Source organism: Chaetura pelagica, unplaced genomic scaffold (genome assembly GCF_000747805.2).
Source record: "Chaetura pelagica isolate M959 unplaced genomic scaffold, ChaPel_1.0 scaffold45, whole genome shotgun sequence".
Taxonomy (NCBI): domain Eukaryota; kingdom Metazoa; phylum Chordata; class Aves; order Apodiformes; family Apodidae; genus Chaetura; species Chaetura pelagica.
Window position 1 is genome coordinate 4,224,854 of NW_009953217.1, and position 19,241 is coordinate 4,244,094.

The 19,241-nt window shown below is 39.0% G+C and overlaps 1 protein-coding gene across 1 annotated transcript; it reads left to right on the top strand.

Moving 5' to 3' along the window:
* Nucleotides 1-3,836: 3,836 nt before the first annotated feature.
* On the top strand, nt 3,837-16,329 carry ANKLE2 (ankyrin repeat and LEM domain containing 2). The gene is made up of 12 exons (XM_009997693.1): nt 3,837-4,299; nt 5,351-5,542; nt 6,775-6,968; nt 7,685-7,873; nt 8,190-8,312; nt 8,730-8,796; nt 9,436-9,617; nt 11,090-11,196; nt 12,051-12,244; nt 13,189-13,906; nt 14,473-14,604; nt 16,092-16,329. The coding sequence occupies exons 1-12, from the start codon at nt 3,837-3,839 to the stop codon at nt 16,327-16,329; spliced, it is 2,799 nt and encodes a 932-aa protein (XP_009995995.1).
* Nucleotides 16,330-19,241: the final 2,912 nt, after the last annotated feature.

Sequence of the window (19,241 nt, forward strand, 5' to 3'; positions counted from 1 at the left end):
TGGCGGGCAGGCCCGGGTCCCGCCGCGTCTCTGCCCCGCCCTTCTCACCAGTCCCTGCTCCTGCTTGCTGCTCATTAAATCCCCTCCCACGCTGGGCCTGCCTCTCTTCAGTAGCTGCAAAGATCTTAGCTCGTGTCTCGTTGCTCAGAAGTTGTCCCCCTACCCCCCCTTTTATCGCAGGCTTTCCTGGAGCTCTTCTTAAGGTTGTTGTACGGGTCTCATTCTGCCACGTAGTTCATAACTGGTAGCTGCTGTGGGAACAGGCAGGGTAGATGAATGACGTGGTTGAATAGCCACAATTATTCTCCCATCTGCAAATCCTCGGAGTCGAAATTTAGCCCAAACAGGATGTGACTCTCGTTCAATTCCCGCTTAAAAAAAAGGAGAAAAAAAAAAGTGTTTTCTTTAATTGCTCATTTACCGAAGGATTTAATCAGTAACAGAATGAAGTAATATTGCCATCTTTGAAATATAGTTATTTGTTATCTCTTGGTACTAGTCTTGAGGGTTTTTTTTTAAACAGATTCTGCTGTTTCATACTTGTGCAGTAAGACAAGGGGAAATACAGCTGTTCCTCATTCTTACAGATTTTAGTTGATTTGGAGGAAGCCTCAGTTATTATTAGAGCATATACTCATATTTGTAAAGACACTGAAGGTAACTTGCAGGACCTGGCATACTAAACTAGAAAAAGTAGCTGCATCAGTGCTGGCTGAGCTGGCTCATTGGAAGTTACAGAAAATGCATGTTCAGATAGAAATAATCACATTTTGCACCTGCATTATCTTAAGGAAGGCAGTTGGTATTTCTCAGGTTTGCAAGTCACATCTTTTGGTTTGAAGAGCTCAAAATAGGTGATACGGTTAAAAATTAAATGCTTATCCATGGTAGCTGGAAGCTTAATGTCAGAATGCAAACATTTCATTAAAGTTCTGCATTGTCTATCCAGCATTTTTCCTGTTTCCACAGCAAGCTTATTGTAGAAGATTCATTATGCTAACAATAGATCTTAAACCAAAGATTAATTTCTTTAGTGCTGGGCTGCTCTGTCATTTAACTCTGATTTAGTTGTGCCTGAGTTGTAATGGGCACATGAAATAAATACGTTTTTCTTGCATAGATGTGGAAGAAAATTTTAGGCATCAAGTTTTATCAGAACATGAGGGTGGAGAAGTCACTCCTGCCCTTGCTCTTTGCCTAATTACAAGCCAAGGAGAAAGATGTATTTTGTGTGTGTATTTTGTGCATACTCCTTGTTCATAAATCACACATATGTGAGGGTTTGCCCCTCTGGAGAATGATCATGCTGGTTCTGACCCCTAAAAATAGGGACATTTGACTCCTTTAAGGTGTTACAGTTGAGTTGTTTCTGCAATAAACTTTCCTGCCTCTGAGTTTTCATCTTACTGTGTTTTCCCAATTATACAGCATCTCGGAAAGAAAATTCTTGGAATAGCAAGTTTTTACATTCTTGTAATTTACCTTGGGGCCATGTTTTATCCCTTGATTAAAACCTAATAGCATAAAATTTATTAAAAAGTAGGTGATGAAGAATAAAAATGTGAGGTCTTTCACATTTGTCTTTGCAGTCTTGTGGGCAAGTCAGAGAATCAAAACAATGAGGTTGCTTGGAAGTTAAGGAATCATGAGGGAGCTAGAATACTTTGGGGAGGTAGCTCAGCAGCATCACCTGTGGCTTTGCCACAATTTGTATTATTTATTTTTGTAAGCTGAAGTACTCTCACTTCCTATAGTTTCAGTGAGGTTCCAGTTAATATGACTGAAATATTCGGGAACTGAGAGATGTTCTCTAATCACAAGATGTTTAAAATTGGACATCAGGGAAAAAAATAAACCAGAACCAATTCTCAAAGGAAATGGCCCTTCAAGAAAACGACCCTCAAACTCACCTAACTATCAAGTTGTAATAATACTTGAAAACACGCTTCAAGTTTGGTGTTAACATCTTTTTATATAGTATTTCCTAATACTAGAAATGTAATAGTTTTTAAGTCAGATTCCAGTGAAAATTTTACTTGGCTATAATGACTTGCTAGAAGTTGGGAAAACTGCTGTGAGTTTGGTCTTTTCTGATACATGAAAAGTTTGGTTCTTTCCCAGTGTAATTCTTGGGTAATACAAGAACCCAAATTGTCTATTTTGTTGGTGTATTTTGTGATATGGCTGTTGGCAATATACTTGGAAAAAAGAGAAAAGGGTGTTATAGACTGTGCTGCAATTCTGTGATGAAGATACTGTTTTGGAGTTCTGCGTCTGTGTACTTGGACAAAATGAGTCACTTCTCAGGATCCAGTATTTAGTGCCACATCCCTGCTGTGTTAGGGTGCAATCATTCCCAATTCAAGCCTCCCTTTAGTTTCCCAGACACAGTCTTCTGCCCATCAGTGGATGTTCTGACCTGTGTTGAGGACTGCCTATGTATCCTGTTCACAGAGCAGGAAACTCCTCAGTGAACATTTTTCTTACTGCCACGTGCATCCACGAGTGCTCTTGAGGAGGTATAACTTAAAATGGCAGGTGGTAGTGATTTCATACCTGGGAGATTGCTTTGTCTCTAATGGAGTAAGATTAGGAGTTGTATTATTCTAAATATAACATTATTTAAAGATGACAAATCAATTCATTTGGAAAAGGTGCAAATGTTTGTTTCCATAGTCTGAGTTATCATAAGCTGGGGATGAAATCTGCTCCATTCACACCTGCCCAAACCAGGATAACCCACAAATGGCTTGGTAGTGAATGAAGGGTCAATTCAAGGAGAGGGTGAAAGCAAGCTGAAGAACATGACGTAATCACTTCTGTCCTGTGGCTGTCCTTTCTAACTGGTGCACAGCAGGAAAAAGTCACAGCCTTTGTGGAGATACATGGATGCAGTGTCTGATGAAATAATTTTAAAGCTCTCTATGTTCTTGAGCTGTCCAAATCCTCTATTTTTCAGTGTTGTTTTTCACAGCAAGAAATTTATAGTGGCATTGTGTTGGTTTTAGTATCTTCTTGCTGACTATGCAGAAGCTCCAAGTGTGTGGATTACAGGGAAGGAAGTGAAGTATCTTACTAGAAGGGAGCATTTTCCTTTAGAAATGGAGAAATTCTTCTAGCTCCTGCTCTTGGTTGTGGAGGGAGATCTGAAAAGATCAGCTGCTCTTGTCTTCTGATTGTTTGTTCTCAAAACAGGCTGGGAAACAACATGTTGTGTAAATAGTTCCAACCTTGCATCATGGCCAGAGACAGACATCCCTGGTTGCTGCATCATACTTAGGGCTTATACTTTTGTCAGCTGTAAATTGTTTTAGAAATAATACAACTAGTACTGTGCCTTTAGCTGTAGGTGCTGCCTAACCAGAATCTCTTACTGATGCTAACTAGTCATTGTGTTCTTGTATTCCTTTTACATGCACAGATATTCCTTTTACATGGACAGATTGTTCCTTTCTCGGCAGGAATCAAGTATTTCTCAGTCTGTCAGATTTTCATGCATAGATATTCTGGATTGAATTTTCACTTGAAAAGTCTTCATTAAATTTGAAAAGGATAAACAGAAATAAATGTAAGCTGCAAATAGCCTTTCAGGTAGTTGTGAGAGGAAATAAACTGGAGTAAGTGTTGTAGTTTAAAAATGCTTTTAGTATGTTGAGCAGACAAATATTTTGTCTTCATTGCAACTGTGATAATCTCGTCAGAATCCTAAAAACAGTTAGGAGACACTTTTTTCCTTGCCTTTAATACAGCATTGAAGTAGAAGAAAAAAAATTGCATTGCTCTTTACAGTTTATCTCCTCTCTTTTTTGCCTGCCATTCCTATAGGTGAAGTAACAATGGATGCAATATTATCCCGACTGAAGCAGCTCAGCCCTGATGAGCTTAGAGAAGAAATTATAAGAGCAGGCCTGAAATGTGGGCCCATTACCTCAACAACTAGGTTTATTTTTGAAAAAAAACTGGCTCAAGCATTGTTGGAGCAGCATGGAGCACTGGGGGAGAAAGGATCTGCTCTATCAGAGGAGGCTGCTGGAAATGTCCCATCCAATGGTGGCCGGGCAAGAGCACTGAAGACTTTGAATCACAATGGTCATGAAAGTGTTTCTGAGGAGGCAGATTTTGGGTACTGTGTGGGTGTGAACCCTCCAGAAGAAGATGCTGTGATGCACATGAACTGCTCGGCTCCAGTTTGTGGAGCAGGATGTGTGGATCCACAAAGTAGTACTCAGACACCGTCCAGAGATCCGCCGCTGTTCTATGGCGTGTGTCCAGTTTATGATGACATATTGGCAAGGAATGGTAAATATTCATTTCCTTTATTTCTGTGATAAGCATTTTGCAATCATGCCCAAATAGGCCTTTTTCTGTATAGCGGGTGATGGGGACACCACTGTGTTGGTATTTTAAGCGTTGCTTGAAGTATTTTTTTTTGTTTCTGTAAATAGTATTTATTGCAATTTCTGAGGCATGGAAACACAGTTCTGAGGCATCCCAGCTGTTCTGCCTAAATAGTTGATAAACAAGGGCTCTCTACTAGATATGGCTCAGATGAAAATTATTTCCTGCTACTACTCTCAAACCCATCCTGTGTCTTTAATCCCTTTCAAGAATAAAAAGTAATTCTACCACTAAACAATCAAAGAGATGTCTATTCTGTCATCAGTTTAAGCTTAACTGATCTCTTCTAAGAGGTCTCCTATTTTCCTTTCCATCTTAATGCTAAATGGTATCTAGAAGCCTCAGTCAGCCTTCACATATTATTGGTGAATACTGCAATAAAGAATTACTTAATTGCCTAGTAGCAGGATTACACTGGTGCATAAAATACCACTTACTCTGAGACAGTAGTAAGTATTCTTTCTCATTAAAAATATAGTTAGATATCTTAATTTGAATAAATTAATATTACTGCAAAAGGGGAGGAAGGATTTGATTAATATTTAAGGTTCTGCAGAGAGGTCTCAAAGTTGTGGCAATAGATCACTTATTTAGTTGATCTTCCTGAACAGAGAATGTGGAAAGCAATGCAGGGTGAATGAATCTCCTGAGTTTGCTTTTCAGTCTTGATGTGAAACACTTGCTTGTTGAAGCTGGCCCATCTGTTAAAAAGATGCTTAGCTCTTGATAGGATTGGCCAAACACTGTATCACCTGATGTGAGCCGGAGCGTGTAAAATTCTTGTACTCAGTTTCTAAGAGAGAAGGTTTAAAAGGACTTTGATTCTTACCCCGTGTCTGGTAGAGAAACAGTTTGAGACCAAAGCTGGAAGGCTAGCCTGAGCATTTTGTAATCTGTTTCTGGGAACAAATCTGAGATTCTTGAAATAACTTAACTTTGTACTTTGTTGCAGAGAAAATACATGTTTATGAAGATAAAAAGGAAGCTCTCCAAGCTGTTAAGATGATCAAGGGTTCCCGTTTTAAAGCTTTTTCAAACAGAGAGGATGCTGAGAAATTTGCTAAAGGAATCTGTGACTATTTCCCATCTCCAAGCAAGTCCTCTCTATGTTTGTCTCCAGTGAAAATGGGAGCATTTAACAGAGGTAAGTGAGGACGTTCATCTCTGTACAGTAGATGCAATATGCAGTCTTTTAATTTTTTATGAGAGAAGAAGCAACAACTTCAACATACTAATCACAAAAAAACTCAAAGGGTGAAACATCTTAACAAACTGAAGACTCTTTAGAGTGACGGTGTTTAAGATAAGTTGTAAATAAATGTTAGATCCCAGCTCCAGAGCTTACAAATGAGATCATTGTGTAAGTAGATACCACAAGCAATATTTAATTACATCTTTTCTGTGAAATAAATTTAAAACAGGCAATACAATAAAAAGCATATTTTAATTTCTTAATTAAAATCTGGTTCTACTTTTGTATAAAACAATACTGTCATGGGAGAAGTCATCCTTAGAGTTAATTTATGCTTTACAGAAAAAGAACTGCCTATCTTATGTGGAGAAATAAAAAAAAAGTAGAGTATGATGGAATCCTGCCATTCTTTAGTAAGGAACTCCCACAGAAGTTAGAGCCCCAGGAATCTATGGAAAGTCTGCTTTTTGTGTTTTCAAGGTTAAGGTTTGGCCTTCACTGTATGGTTTCAATGGTCCCTGTTATGATAAAGTAAACTGATTACTTTTTTAAGCAGTTGTTGTTCTGGTCCATGTCAATTTTACACTAAAAATGTAGCTAGTCTTCAAAAGCTGAAATGCTGGTAATGACTTGCATAGATATGTTGCTTAGCAGTCTGTGTTGATGCTTGGTAGGATTTGATGTTACTCAAGCACTTCAGGATTTTCAGGTTTAGTAAGATGCCAATAAAATTGCACAGTGTGTTTAAATTGTACTTCACTGTTAAGTAGGGTTGTAGGTTCAGAAATAAAATGGGAAACAGTGATCTTACTCCATATTGTTCCCAGTTGCTAGATTAGGGACTCAGTAGTTATGTAACTGTAAAAGCAATTTTAATAGTCAGAAAATTCTTATTTCTTGTTGAATTTTGCTTTCAAATGTGGATGGAAGCACATTGGTAAAATTTACCAGTTCCTATGAAAGTGTGAAGCAGTTTTACATGATTGAGTTGTGTTTTCCTCCCTCCTTGTTACTAACTACTAGTGTTTATATATGTCATTGATGTCGATTTCTTTACTCCTCTACATTAAAGATATAAAGTTAATACTTATGTTAGATTAAAACTTTCTTTTCATGATCTGGGTATGAAAACAGGAATCTCTGAAAAGAATGCATCTAGAAACATGTTACTTGTGTTTTGGTAGATGGCTTGTGCTCTCCTGAGACTGAAACTGCTAATAAGGAGAGAGCCAACAGTTACAAAAGTCCACGTACTCAGGATCTTACTGCTAAACTTCGGAAAGCTGTTGAGAAAGGAGACATAGCAACATTTTCAGAACTTATTTGGAGCAACCCTCGCTATCTGATTGGGTCGGGAGACAATCCAACAGTTGTACAGGTGAAAAAAAAACAAATAGAAAAAGTCGAGTTCTGCTGTAGTGGTTTGGCTTTGAGACCTGATAAGGAAAATTGGAAGAAAATATTGTTTCCTGCTCTTCAAGGTATTTTGTTTCCAGCAGTGCCAGGTTTCTCAGTGTTCATTCATTGGAGCTGAAAGCTAAAAGAAACATGGCAGTTCTCTTGTCTTTGCATAAGGCACCCTCATAACTGAGAGTTCACTTTGCTCCAGAAGAGCTGCAGGAAAGAAACTGAGTTTGCAGTTTATCAGGGGAAGAGTAGTTTTATCCAGTAGTGAAAGAACAGTCTTGTCTTCATACAGTATTTGTCTCCTCCAAACAATTCCAGTCTTTTTAAAATAGAATGGTTTTTAGGAAAAGGGCAGTGCCTTGGCTGTACCTAGGTGTTCCTACAGCACTGCTTGCCTGGGCAACACCAGGAAATCTAGATCTGAATGTAAGTGATGTTGTTAATTGTAAGAATAATGTGGTTATAAAGATGCACAGATCTTTCTAATATAATTTACCACACTTGTGAATGTTAATGTACTGTTTTGTAAACAGTTTTTCCTTCTAAAATACTAAGAAACAAAAACCTAAATATAAGACTCTGAGTGGGAATGTTTGTATTTTCACAGTTAAATCAGTAAATATATGGGTGTAAGAAAGCTGTTTAGATTTCTGTTTGTTCTCACGTTTGTCTGTTGTTCTTTTTCAGGAAGGGTGTAGGTACAATGTCATGCATGTAGCTGCCAAGGAGAACCAACCTGGTATCTGCCAGTTATTACTGGACACTTTGGAAAATCCTGAATTTATGCGGCTTATGTACCCGGATGATAATGATGTGATGTTGAAGAATCGTATCCAATACATTGTTGACCTTTACCTTAACACACCAGATAAAGCTGTAAGATTTTAATGTTTCTTGGCTGGGGTTAAACCACAACAGTTTGGTAGTTTCTTATTATTCTGGAAAGAACTGGAAGGTGGTAAGGATATGTAAGGAAGAAGGAAAGAGAATAGAGCTATTAGTGGATTTTGTGGGATTTAATAATCACTGTTCTACAGTACGGTGGGAAAAGATCTATTCAGAGCCCTGATAAGTAGTCATGACTTTTATTTACTTTTCCCAGTCTCAAAATAAAAGTCAGTGGGTTGACTTTATCACGTTTCCAAATGACAGAATCACAATGCCGCTTATTTTTCCCTTTTTCTCTCTTCAGGGATTTGATACTCCTTTGCATTTTGCCTGCAAGTTTGGGAATTTGGAAGTTGTTAATGTGCTTACCTCACACCCAGCTATTGTAAAAAATCCAAGAAACAAATATGATCAAACTCCAGCAGAAGTAAGTCTCTCCATGTCCACAACTAAACCAAAAGTATTTTGCCTAATCAGTATTTTTCAAATTCTAACAGTTACTAACCACTGCAGGTAGAAAGCTTGCAGTAAAGTACTAGTGTCATGATTAGAGTGTAAGTCTTGGATAACAGGAAAAATATTTTATGTTGATTGTACCTAGGAAAATGTTCTAGATTTGATGATTCACTGCCTTTTCTTTAAGAGTATTTTCTATATATCTCTATAGAGAATATGTCTATATATCTGTACAGCATTTTATGGCTGTGGGTGTGTTTTAGTGATTTGTTCTGCTATGAAGTAAAAGTACTGGATTGATGTGTAGAAGCCAATAATGTGACTGTTCAGTTGATTTCAGATTGATGTCTCATGCTCCACTAACAAAAACCTACAATTATATTAACAGGTAGTTTGTGAAAGAAGCAAAAATAAATCTGCTGAATTGAAAGAAAAACTCAGAGAGTACTTGAAAGGTCTGTATTCGGAGCCTTATACTATATGAGACCTGTATTTTGGCTCTTTGCTGTCTTCTCTTCTGTTTGCTTTCTGGAGCATTCCTGTTGGTACTGTCCAGTGCTGTAAAAACCAGAGACTCTCAAACTGGCAAGGAATAGAGAACTATTTGTCTTTTCAATTGCATGGTCAGAACTCCTAGTGATTGGATCACAAGGTTGTTCTCACAGCCCTGTAGCAAGGGCATGGCCCTTACTTCATCCCGTGAACCTGAAGCAGAAAGTTTAATCTAAAGATCTTTACAGAGGTTTATTTGTCATGCTGGGCAGTCGTGTAAGTTCTTTGACATAGAACTTTTCACTGTTTTGTCGCATGTGGGTTTAGGCACTTGGAAAAGGTTTTGGCTTTTGCTGGAGATCCTTAGGGAGGGGATACATGTATTCATGCAGGTATTTTTGTATCTGAGAAAGAAGGGAGCCTGTCCTAAAATACCATCTGTAAGCAAGCAATAATATTGGAACAGTGAGTTTGAATTAGAAATACTTTACTAGTGAAATAAAGTCAGATGGTGAAGATTATGGGTGTGTTGGTATTCTAGGAAGAGCAGCAGGCAAATGAAACATAAACCTCTTAAGAAAGCTTTGTGTTATTTATTTCAGGTCGATACTATGTACCACTCTTGAGAGCAGAAGACAATTCCTCAGCTCCTGTTATTGGTGCCCCATGGTCACCAGATCAGACAGATGATAACCCCCAAAAGACTTTATCTCAATACACTGGCAGCCCAAAAGATCCAGTGTTGTCCATAAGAGCTTTTGCTGGCCCCATGAGCCCCTCAAAGGTAAGGAGAGAAGTTCATAAGACCCCCATGCCTTTTTTTTTGCCTTTTATTTAAATAAAGAACCATTAGAAGATTCACTCACAGTACATCGTGTGACGTAGCTTGTTCCTGTTACATATTGTACCTCTCTTTCTTGAAGAGATGGATCTTCCTCCATAGAGAAGTAGCACAGAAACTTGTCAATATTTTTTATTGCTGAAAACAGAGAAATGTGTAATATAAATAAGAAGAGTGGAAGCTCAGTCAAAAGAAAGTTCTTTATCTTATTGGAAACTACTCAGAGGGTGCTCTTTGACAAACCTTTCATTGTCTTACAGATAATTGCTCTAACTTCCTGATCTGAAACAAAGCTTTTCAAAATCGCTACAAATTGCTTTAAAAAATTCTTAGCTGAATCCTCATTTCTGGAAACTGACACTGCATGTTAGAAGCAGTTTATCACCTCTGCTTTTTAAATTAATATCCATATATTTTCCTAAATGGAAAAACTCACCACCACGTAGTAGGTGTTGGGATAGTTTTGGAAAAGTGTTGATTGTAAAGTAGAGTAATGGAGTCTTTAGTTTTCAGGAGGAATACTTAGATACTAGTTAAATATCTTAAACATTTACAGGCATTTCTGTGACTCATTTGTTTAATATGAACACACGGTAAGTCTGATAGCTTTACAAATAGTGGATAAGTGCTGTTGAGGACTGTTTGTCCTCTAATGCTTGAGTTCTTCCAGGACTGAGTTTTACCAGAATGCTTAATGATTGTCTTCTATATATGCTGGTTGGTCAATTTTGTGTTCACCTGACAGAAATGTAAATATATTTTATACTGTAAACAATGCATTATTTTGTTTGCTGACAGATACATTTAATGTCTGAATGTAATTCTTAGTTATTGTTCCAGTTTTGGTCATCTAAAAGCATAAAGTTTGGGATTTTACAAAGTCCATTAGTTTATTCCCTTTAACAGTTAAAGTACAAACTTCAGAATATGCAGCAAGAATTAATATATTCTAGTAGTCTAGCAAGTCTGTGGAATTGAATATATACATATCTTTACATCCTGAAAACCAGTGACCAGGAGAGCACTTGCCATGAAATAAAACTAAAATGACATGGCAAATTTTAAGACTTAGCTAGCTGTTTCCTGCTGCACACAAACTAAAACCAAGCAGACTTAGTACCTATACAGTTTGCTTTAAGGTGGTTGTACATTATGGTCCTTACTCTTTTCTTAAGCAGTAATGAGACCAAAGTAACCAGTAATACTGGGGGGGAGTAGCTTAAGATGCAGTCTGAGATTCTTCACAGCTAGAGTTTAGCACTACTTGTGGCAGAACTTGAGTTGTTCACCAAACAAACACCAAACAAAACAAAACACCAAAATGCCCTTTAGACCTCTAGGTGACATTCAGGCAGCCCAGAGTTAGCTTCGTGTTATGGGGGTAGGTTACTTTAATTATTTCTGCTCTTTTCAAGGCTGAAGAATTTCGCAGGCTTTGGAAGACTCCACCTCGAGAGAGAGCTGGCTTCTTCCACAATGTCAGGAAGTCTGATCTGGAGAGAGGGGTTGAAAGAGTTGGAAGGTATCTAAGAGTGTCAGTATAAAAAATTACCAATAGGCAGAACAATCAAGAGCAAGACTTGTGCTGAGAGTAATTATTACTTCTTGATCAGTACCTTAGCACAAAAGTTGCTGGCAGAAATATTTTATGGAATATATTGTAGTTGGATTCTTACTGTATTTTTGTTTAAACCAAATAGCTACAAATGTGAGACCAAGCTTTCTTAGCTTTGGGGAGAAAGCTGTTTAACTGTTACTGATGGTATGGATAGAACACTTTTCTCAAAGATTTACTTGCCTCATTTGTCAGATCTAAAATGATGCATAGGCTACTTCTGTAAAATTAGAAGGATTGTTAAAAAGGAGAAGGAAAAGATCCTAGTATAAATGTGCTGCTCTACAGAAGCTGTATGGTGTGGGATGTGTCCTTGCTGTTAAAATACCTTCTGCCAGCAATATATGGAACAAACACACTTGGTTCAAAGCTGATTTGGTTTATTTCTTGAAAATAACCCCTCACTTCCTCCTGCCTTCTCCCATTTCCAAAGAGCAAAAGCTATTGAATGGATCATTCCAATTATGCCTGCACCAGTGGGGATTCATCCCTATCTGGTGCCTAGTTACAGTCAGCTTGAAAATAGCAATACTGTAAGAATAGTAAATTAAATTTGAAAACCATTCTAGAAGAAAGGAGATGCTGCTGTATGAACTGAGAGGGGTGTTGGCTTTGCAGACTGTTGGGTGTTGTGGAATTGTGTTGCCTGGTTGCACGTTTGTGAACTCCTATTAATAGCTGATAAAATGTCTTCAGAAAAATTATTGTCAAACTAGTATTTATGTCTTCACAAATGATTCGTTTTATTTTATTTATTGCAGGGAGTTAGCTCATGAACTGGGGTTCCCGTGGGTTGAATACTGGGAATTTCTGGGCTGTTTTGTTGATCTGTCTTCCCAGGAGGGGCTGCGAAAATTAGAAGAGTACCTGAGTCATCAGGAAATGAGCAAAAAGGCTCAGCAAGAAACAGGGGAAAATGAAACCTGCAATAGATACAAAACTCCACATCCTTCTGGTAAGAAAAGGGCAAATGCTGCAAACAACAGGTTGTACCTGGGGAGAAGAGGGAGAGAAAAAGCTTGGTGCCCAAGGGAAGTCATACTCACCTGTTGTGGTTGCTATTATTAATCTCTTATCCAAACAGTCTGATTGTAGCAATTGAAAAAGCAGCTGACAGCACTGTGAGTGTAGGAGAGTTAGAACAGACCTCATTAGATGTTGTCTTTCGTATGAAGTATTTAATTTTAGTCCCCAAAATAAGTTCATTGTCTATCTGCAGTAATGTATTTACTCAGAGCATCTGGGAATTTGTCTTAAGAGTGTAGAATTTTGTAGTCCACAGATACAGAATAGATAAATTTGTAAAATAAAGAATAATTCTTTACAGTTGAGGGTGAAAGACACACTGAACAAAACCCAGGAAAGCTTTTATACCTTCCTTAGACCAACTTGATGTGTATTTATGGAAGGCACACACTAGTCCCAAATCTTTGTGCTCCTTCCTCCCTTCTCTCCTGTGCAATTGTAGATCTGAAGGGGCTGTGGTTCTGGGATAACCCTGGGCTGACCTTGGAGGGTAGTCATTGGACTAGTCGTAAGCCTTTGTACTTTGAAAGAGATGAAAACTGAAAGTGTTCTGTATTAGTAATGTTTTTCTACCCTGTTCTGCCATGTTCTGACTTTATCCTTTGTTGCTGGTTAATGGTTGAAATGAGGAGTGTAGGAAATAACAGTTCTCAAAGGATTTGGACATAAAAGGTTATTTGCAAAAAAGATACAGCCATAATGTAATTTTGCACATGTAGCTTTAGTTAGGTTAGTTCCTGCTGTTGCATAAATAAAATTAGGGCTTTAATAAACAGAGCAAGGCATAAGGGTTGTGTATTTGTTCCTAGTTTACTTGATGTGCATTCTGTTGAAAGTCTTTTAATGTGTTGCTCTTATTAAAATTGTTTACAGGCAAGAGTAAAAAGTCCTGCAATTCGATTTCTGTTGGAGCATTTTTGGATGAGGATGATGATGACATGAGCTTAGAGGAAATTAAAAACAGACAAAATGCAGCACGGAATATCAGCCCACCAATTGTGTCCAAAGAGCCCAACATTGATGCCATTGGAGATGCTGAGTGTGATATCCTGTCAATGGAGTGCACAGTAAACAGGATAGAAGCATCAGGTCACCCCAGGCACTGTGAAAAGGCAGGTTCTTCCAGCAAAAATGGATTTTGTAACTCTGTGTCTGGTGAGAGGATCCTGAGGGACAGAAAGCATTTGCATGAGGGAGGAGTGTCGCCTGTTTGCAATTTGATGTCAGAATTTGAAAGCCTGTCTTTCCAAGAACAAGGGGTTGCAGGGGGATCAAGTAAAATCACTGAAAAAACTGACAATGAGAGGATTCTGGCTGAAGGAACAAGTCAGGTGAGAATATCCAAGGACCATCTGGATAAGACCTGCTATGCAGTTTCACCAGCAAGTTGTTCTGAGCCAAGTGTTACGGGTAAACCTGGAGAGACCAAGTTAAGGACAGAACACAAAATAACAAGAAAAAAGGAAAGACTATCCATGGAACCTGGAATTCAGACCAAGGAGGCACAACAACATCAAGATCTGTCTTCACAGAAATTTCATCTGAAGGCTTCACCCACAAATGGCAGTTCTATGAAGTTATTCCTGCTTGGGTAAGAATTATCTTTTATAACACTTATTTGTCCTTCGGTTTCTGAACGCAAAGCAAGGGGCTTTTTGTGGTATCACTGACAGCCAAGTGGAGATGGTTTGATACTGAGCAACACTTGCTGCAGTCAGCCTTGAAGTGCTTCAGTGCTTGTACAGAAGTCATGCAGTGCTCTTGCAGCTAATTACCTGAGTACTGGGTCTAAAACAGGAGAAAAGTCTTGTTGCATGTGACTCCCAGTTAATTTTGTTCTTGACTTGTTCATCTGATAGGCTTGAGCCTGTCATGCTGAGCCTCATCTTCATGCTGAGCCTCACTTAGATGAACTGGTTACTACACTCTTGGCATCCCCTTTGTTTAAACTTTCAGAACTTTTATTTTATGAGACTACTGTGTAATAATGCAGTCATTTATGTGTGAGCCTGCTGGAAAAAGTTCACTGAGAAGCTGTGTTTACAGAGGAAAGGGGCGATTTGTTAGACATCAAAAATAAATGTGTTGCGATGGGGATGTTTTATTGCCTGAACAAACACATAGTTCTCCCTTCATCTAGTTCTGTTTCTATTCCAGGGAGCAGCCCTCAAAGCTGGACAGTGATGTATTAGCAGCTATAGAGGCAGCAGAGATTGATCCACAGAAACACCCCCTCATTTCCAGATGGAAACATGCAGTGCAGTCCTACTCTTCAGCTGACAGGCAAAGGTACTTCCACAAATTCAATCAAACGAGGTGAAATAAAACTTCCAGTGGGTCAGCTGCACAACAGCCTGAATAGCTAGAATTTCAGGCCTCACAAAAGCCTTGTTTTAAATGTGCAGCTGTATTAAGTGTGTGTTTCTGAAAATAATAACCCAGCCTTTTTGGCTGCTGTCTGTTAATAAGGAAGGCTAACTGGTGCTGCAGTCAAATTCCTTGTGTTACACTGGATGCCAAATAACTTCAGCATATCTATATGGACAGATCAGAAAGAAAATGAAGATCTCGCGAGTGAAAGTGTTTTCCAGTTGGCAAATGGCTCAGTTTGCTGATTCACTGCCTAGTACTTGGATGCTTCATTGGTCTTAGTGGTAGCTGTGATGCCTGTTGGTATTTCACCCTGGTGTGGATGCAGTGCAGTGATGTCGTGTTGCTTTGAGGTCTAGCAGAGTGACCTTAAAGTGAATTTAACATTTTTGTGGTTAATTTTTTGAAAGAAATAGGCTAATTGTCAGGCTTTTTTCATTCTTACTCCACTGTCTTAAAGGTCAGTGTTCTGAAGTGCTGTAATTCAGCACAAGGTTTTTAGGTGTAATTACTCTTCTATCACACAAGCAAAAACGATTACTGTAATTATTTGACAGGCCAAGGCTTGCTCTGTCAGCCTCCTTCATTTTGCAGTGCTGCCTCTGCCGAGAGAAAGGATAAACCAGCTGACTTGGTGTTTAGGTATGTAGGATTTTGACTGCAAAAATCACACCTAATGATACAGATACTAAAGGTTTTAGACAAGCTGTGTGCATGCACGTCTTCCATAGTTATGGGTGGTGGTGATTTTTTTAATTTAGTTTTAAAAACCTTGTGAAATATCACATCTTTTCTGTTGTGACTCATCTTACGAAATTGTCTCACATGTAAAAGAAAGAGCAGGAACGATTCACAGAGGCTAGAATCAACCTTTGGCCATTCTGCCTTGCTTAAGATAAAAAGGAAAGGTTTTTACAGAACAGGGTTTTTAATTTAACAAAGGAAATATTTTGCTCTGCTTTCAAAGAAATTTTAGATCTTAGTTCTTATTGATTTAAGTACAAAATCTTGACGGTTTACTATGTAGAAAAATGATGTTATTCTGTGGCATCCTGAACACAACGATTGGTTTTCCAAAGGAGGGAAATCCAGCTCAGCCACAGCAGCAGCTGCAGCACTAACCAGGCTAGGTCAGCTTTGATCTGGTGCCCTTTTTCACAGGGGATATTGGACTTGTGTTATCCAGGTCCTTCAGGAGCACCTGCTTCTTTTCCTAGTGGCCATTTTGGAGCAAATGCCATGTTACTGGTGAGGCATCGTGCCTCCACACATACACTGGGCTCTTGATGTTTCTTCTAAGACCTCTCCCCTGTTAGGGTTCTCTGCCAGTGCACTGCTCTAAGCTCTCCAGGTGTTACTAAGCAGACGGCAGCTTTCTTAACAAAATTACTTTTTGTTTCTTTCAGTTGGCCAAGTCCAGCACTGAAGGCAAGATTCAAGTCCCAAACCACTGCCACTGGCCTTCCAAATGCTTCAGCCTATTCTCATTCAGAAAGAAATAGTCCTGTACCAGGAAGTCCAGGAAAATACAGCAATGCTGCCTCCTTCTCTGCAGACCCTGGGAGTCCTGGGCGCTACAGCCCAGCTTATGTCAACCACGCCCTGTTAAAGCTGCGTTACTTTTCAGAGTCTCCTGCCCAATAAGATATGATTAATCTTCCCGGGTCTTCAATTATATTGGTTGGAGTGGAGGAATAACCAACAATGTTACTGAAGTGACATGAGGTTTGTACTTGGCTATTTATTTTTCCTCAATGGAGGACAACTGTATGTTAAAAAAAAGAATATATGTCTTAATGCCATATATGAGATAGATGACTGGTGATGTGCAAGAAGTTAGTGGCAGTCAGTGCAGTTGTCTAGTAGCTTGAATTTAACCCTTGTTGCCAGTAAAGCAGTGAGCTGAACCTTTACTTAGAAACTGAGGTATTTCACTGTCACCACTTGTCATCACTGCAATGAAGCTGTTAGCCCTCAACTGCAGTTCTTTTGCTGGGGTAGTCTAGAGGAAGCACATCCTCAGTAAGCAGGAATCTTAGAGGAAACAGAATGCACAGACACACACACACATTTGTACCTGTGTGGATGTATGCACTGTTACACGGAAATCCTTCAGTCTTTGCTTCTTCTGAGGCTGTTAAAAACCCTGTGACATACTGAGTGTTTTAGTAAAGGGGCACTATAGAAGTTACTGGTATTCTTGTAAATGTTAGTTTGAAGATTTAAAAAAGAAATAATTGAAAATTAGCTGTTTATTCCCCACAGAAGCTTTTAACCTGAGCAGACTTTAATAGTTATGACACAAAAGCACATCAGCAATAATTTCAGTAAATTTACCAGCAAAATACCTTAATGGTTTAGTTTGTAATAGAGTGGTAGCCAGTGACCTGTGATGTGGCTCCTTATTTCCCAACTGTAGAGACAGGATTAAGGACTAAAAATATTTTTATTGAAATCTAAGCTTTTACTATGTCTTTAGTTTTGCTGTAGTAATGAGTTTCTGTTACAGCAATCAGTAACTTCACTTTATCCTCTGCAAGAATGATTTGTTTCGACAGGAGGCTGCCAAGGCTGAGGAATGCTTTTCAAAACCCAAGACAGGTTTCCATATTGAGCTTAATAATGGCTGTCATGGTGCTTGCAGGAAGGGTTCCAGAAACAGAGCCCTGGTGTGAACAGCTCTCTAGGTAAAAAAAAAAAAAAAAAAGCCTGCCTATCATTGCAGTGTGAATCTGATCAGAAAAGTAAAAATCTGGGTAAGGTTGGTGGAAAGGGATGGGTCTGGTTCACTGGTTCCACACGGCAAGGGGGAGCCCATGGATCCACCACCTTGGGCACCTACCAGCCAAGCACAGGGCTGGAGACCCCCCCGTGGGCAGGATCAGGCCCTGTGGGCACAGCGGGTCCATCTCCCAGGGCTGGAGCCCACAGCCAGGCAGGATGGGGGCGGCCCCGCGCTGCAGTGACTGCACCAGCCAGCAGGAGGCTCCTGTGGGACAGACCTTCCCCCCCCCCCAAACCAAGCACTTAATGCTTTTGCAAGCTTGATAGTGCCTTTTGTAATATATTTTTTTAGTTAGACTAATTTAGAAGTTATACAACAAAAAAAGTGGCATCCACTTAGTATGGACACACAGAGCTTTTTTTTCTGGGCTTTGTGAAGGTGTTTGATGTCTCTCCACATGTGAGGATCTAATGCAGTAGCTCTGTTCCCTGCTGGGGGGAACTTTCCTATTTTAAAAATTATTTTTTAAAAAAACAGCCATGTTTTTCCCTTAATTTAGGCTGTGAATTTTATTTAACAGACATTTATAAAAGAAAAAACACCAACAAAAAGCCCACACCCATCACCTGCTGCTTTACCAGGAATATGAACTGACTTTCTCATAAGATCTTATTTCCTTTTTCAGTCTGGTTTTTGGATGCCACGTTCTCTGCTGTTGCAGCCTTTTTTTAGAGCCCAAATTCCTACAGTTTTACTTAGGAGTTTGGGGTTTTTATCGTTGTTTGATTTTAGATTTTGTTGTTTTGTGTTTTTTAAAATAATTTAATATAAATTATGCCTTTGTCATTCTGGAGAAATTACTCAGGTGATGAGTAATTGCCCAATACCATGTTGAAGCCAAACTCACGTGAGTCGCTGCCTGTGCAGCTGCTGTTCTCCATCCTCATCCCTCTTGAGCTGTCACCCAGTGATATTTCTCTTTTGATAGGTTTGTTACAGAGCCAGGAGACTTAACACTTTTGTCCTTTTTACCTTTATTATGCTTTGCTTTCTTTTTTAAAATATGTAAATGTATACTACTGGTATGTACATGTAGACAGACACCAACACAGCCTTGCCTTTCACTTCGTAATTCTGTTTTGCTTCCATCAAGAGTGTTTGTTTCACCTGTGCTATGCACTGTGCATTAGCCAGTTGTGCTGCAACTCAGTTCCTTTTTCTAACAATATATTTACTTCAGCTATTTAAAAAAAACAAGTAGCAATCTTATGTAGCAATTTGATGATTCAAAATTGTCAAGAAAGCTCTTCTGCACTGAGCCTGTGGAGACACTGTAACTAAGATGGCTGTTGCTTGAACTGTGTGTCCTTGGTCAAAAGTTCACTTTTCAAGGTGCAAAAGATTAGTTGTGGGTTTTAGTTTTGTTTTTTTTTGTTGTGTTGGTTTTTTTTTTAAGTAGCCAACTGTCATGTTAATACACAGTTCCCTCACTTTCTATTAAAAAATAAATGAGTAGCTGGATGTGTCAGACTGTGTTTAGTTCGCTGGGCCTGGTTGGCAGGTCCTGCAGCTCTGCCTGGGGTGCTGGGGCAGGCACTGCTGCAGCCCTTCCACTGAAGAGACAGGAACAACAGACAGACCAGTTATTTTATTCAAAACTTTAAAAAAGTTAATAGACAAAACCCAGTAAGTTGTTATTCTCATTGCATCAATGAGAGATACATTGTGCTGGTTTCCTCTTGCCCCCACAACTTATACTACACAATGATCATGTTTTCTTCCCCCTCCTAACCCCCATTTCCTTTGAAATCATCCTGACCCAACAGTCCTG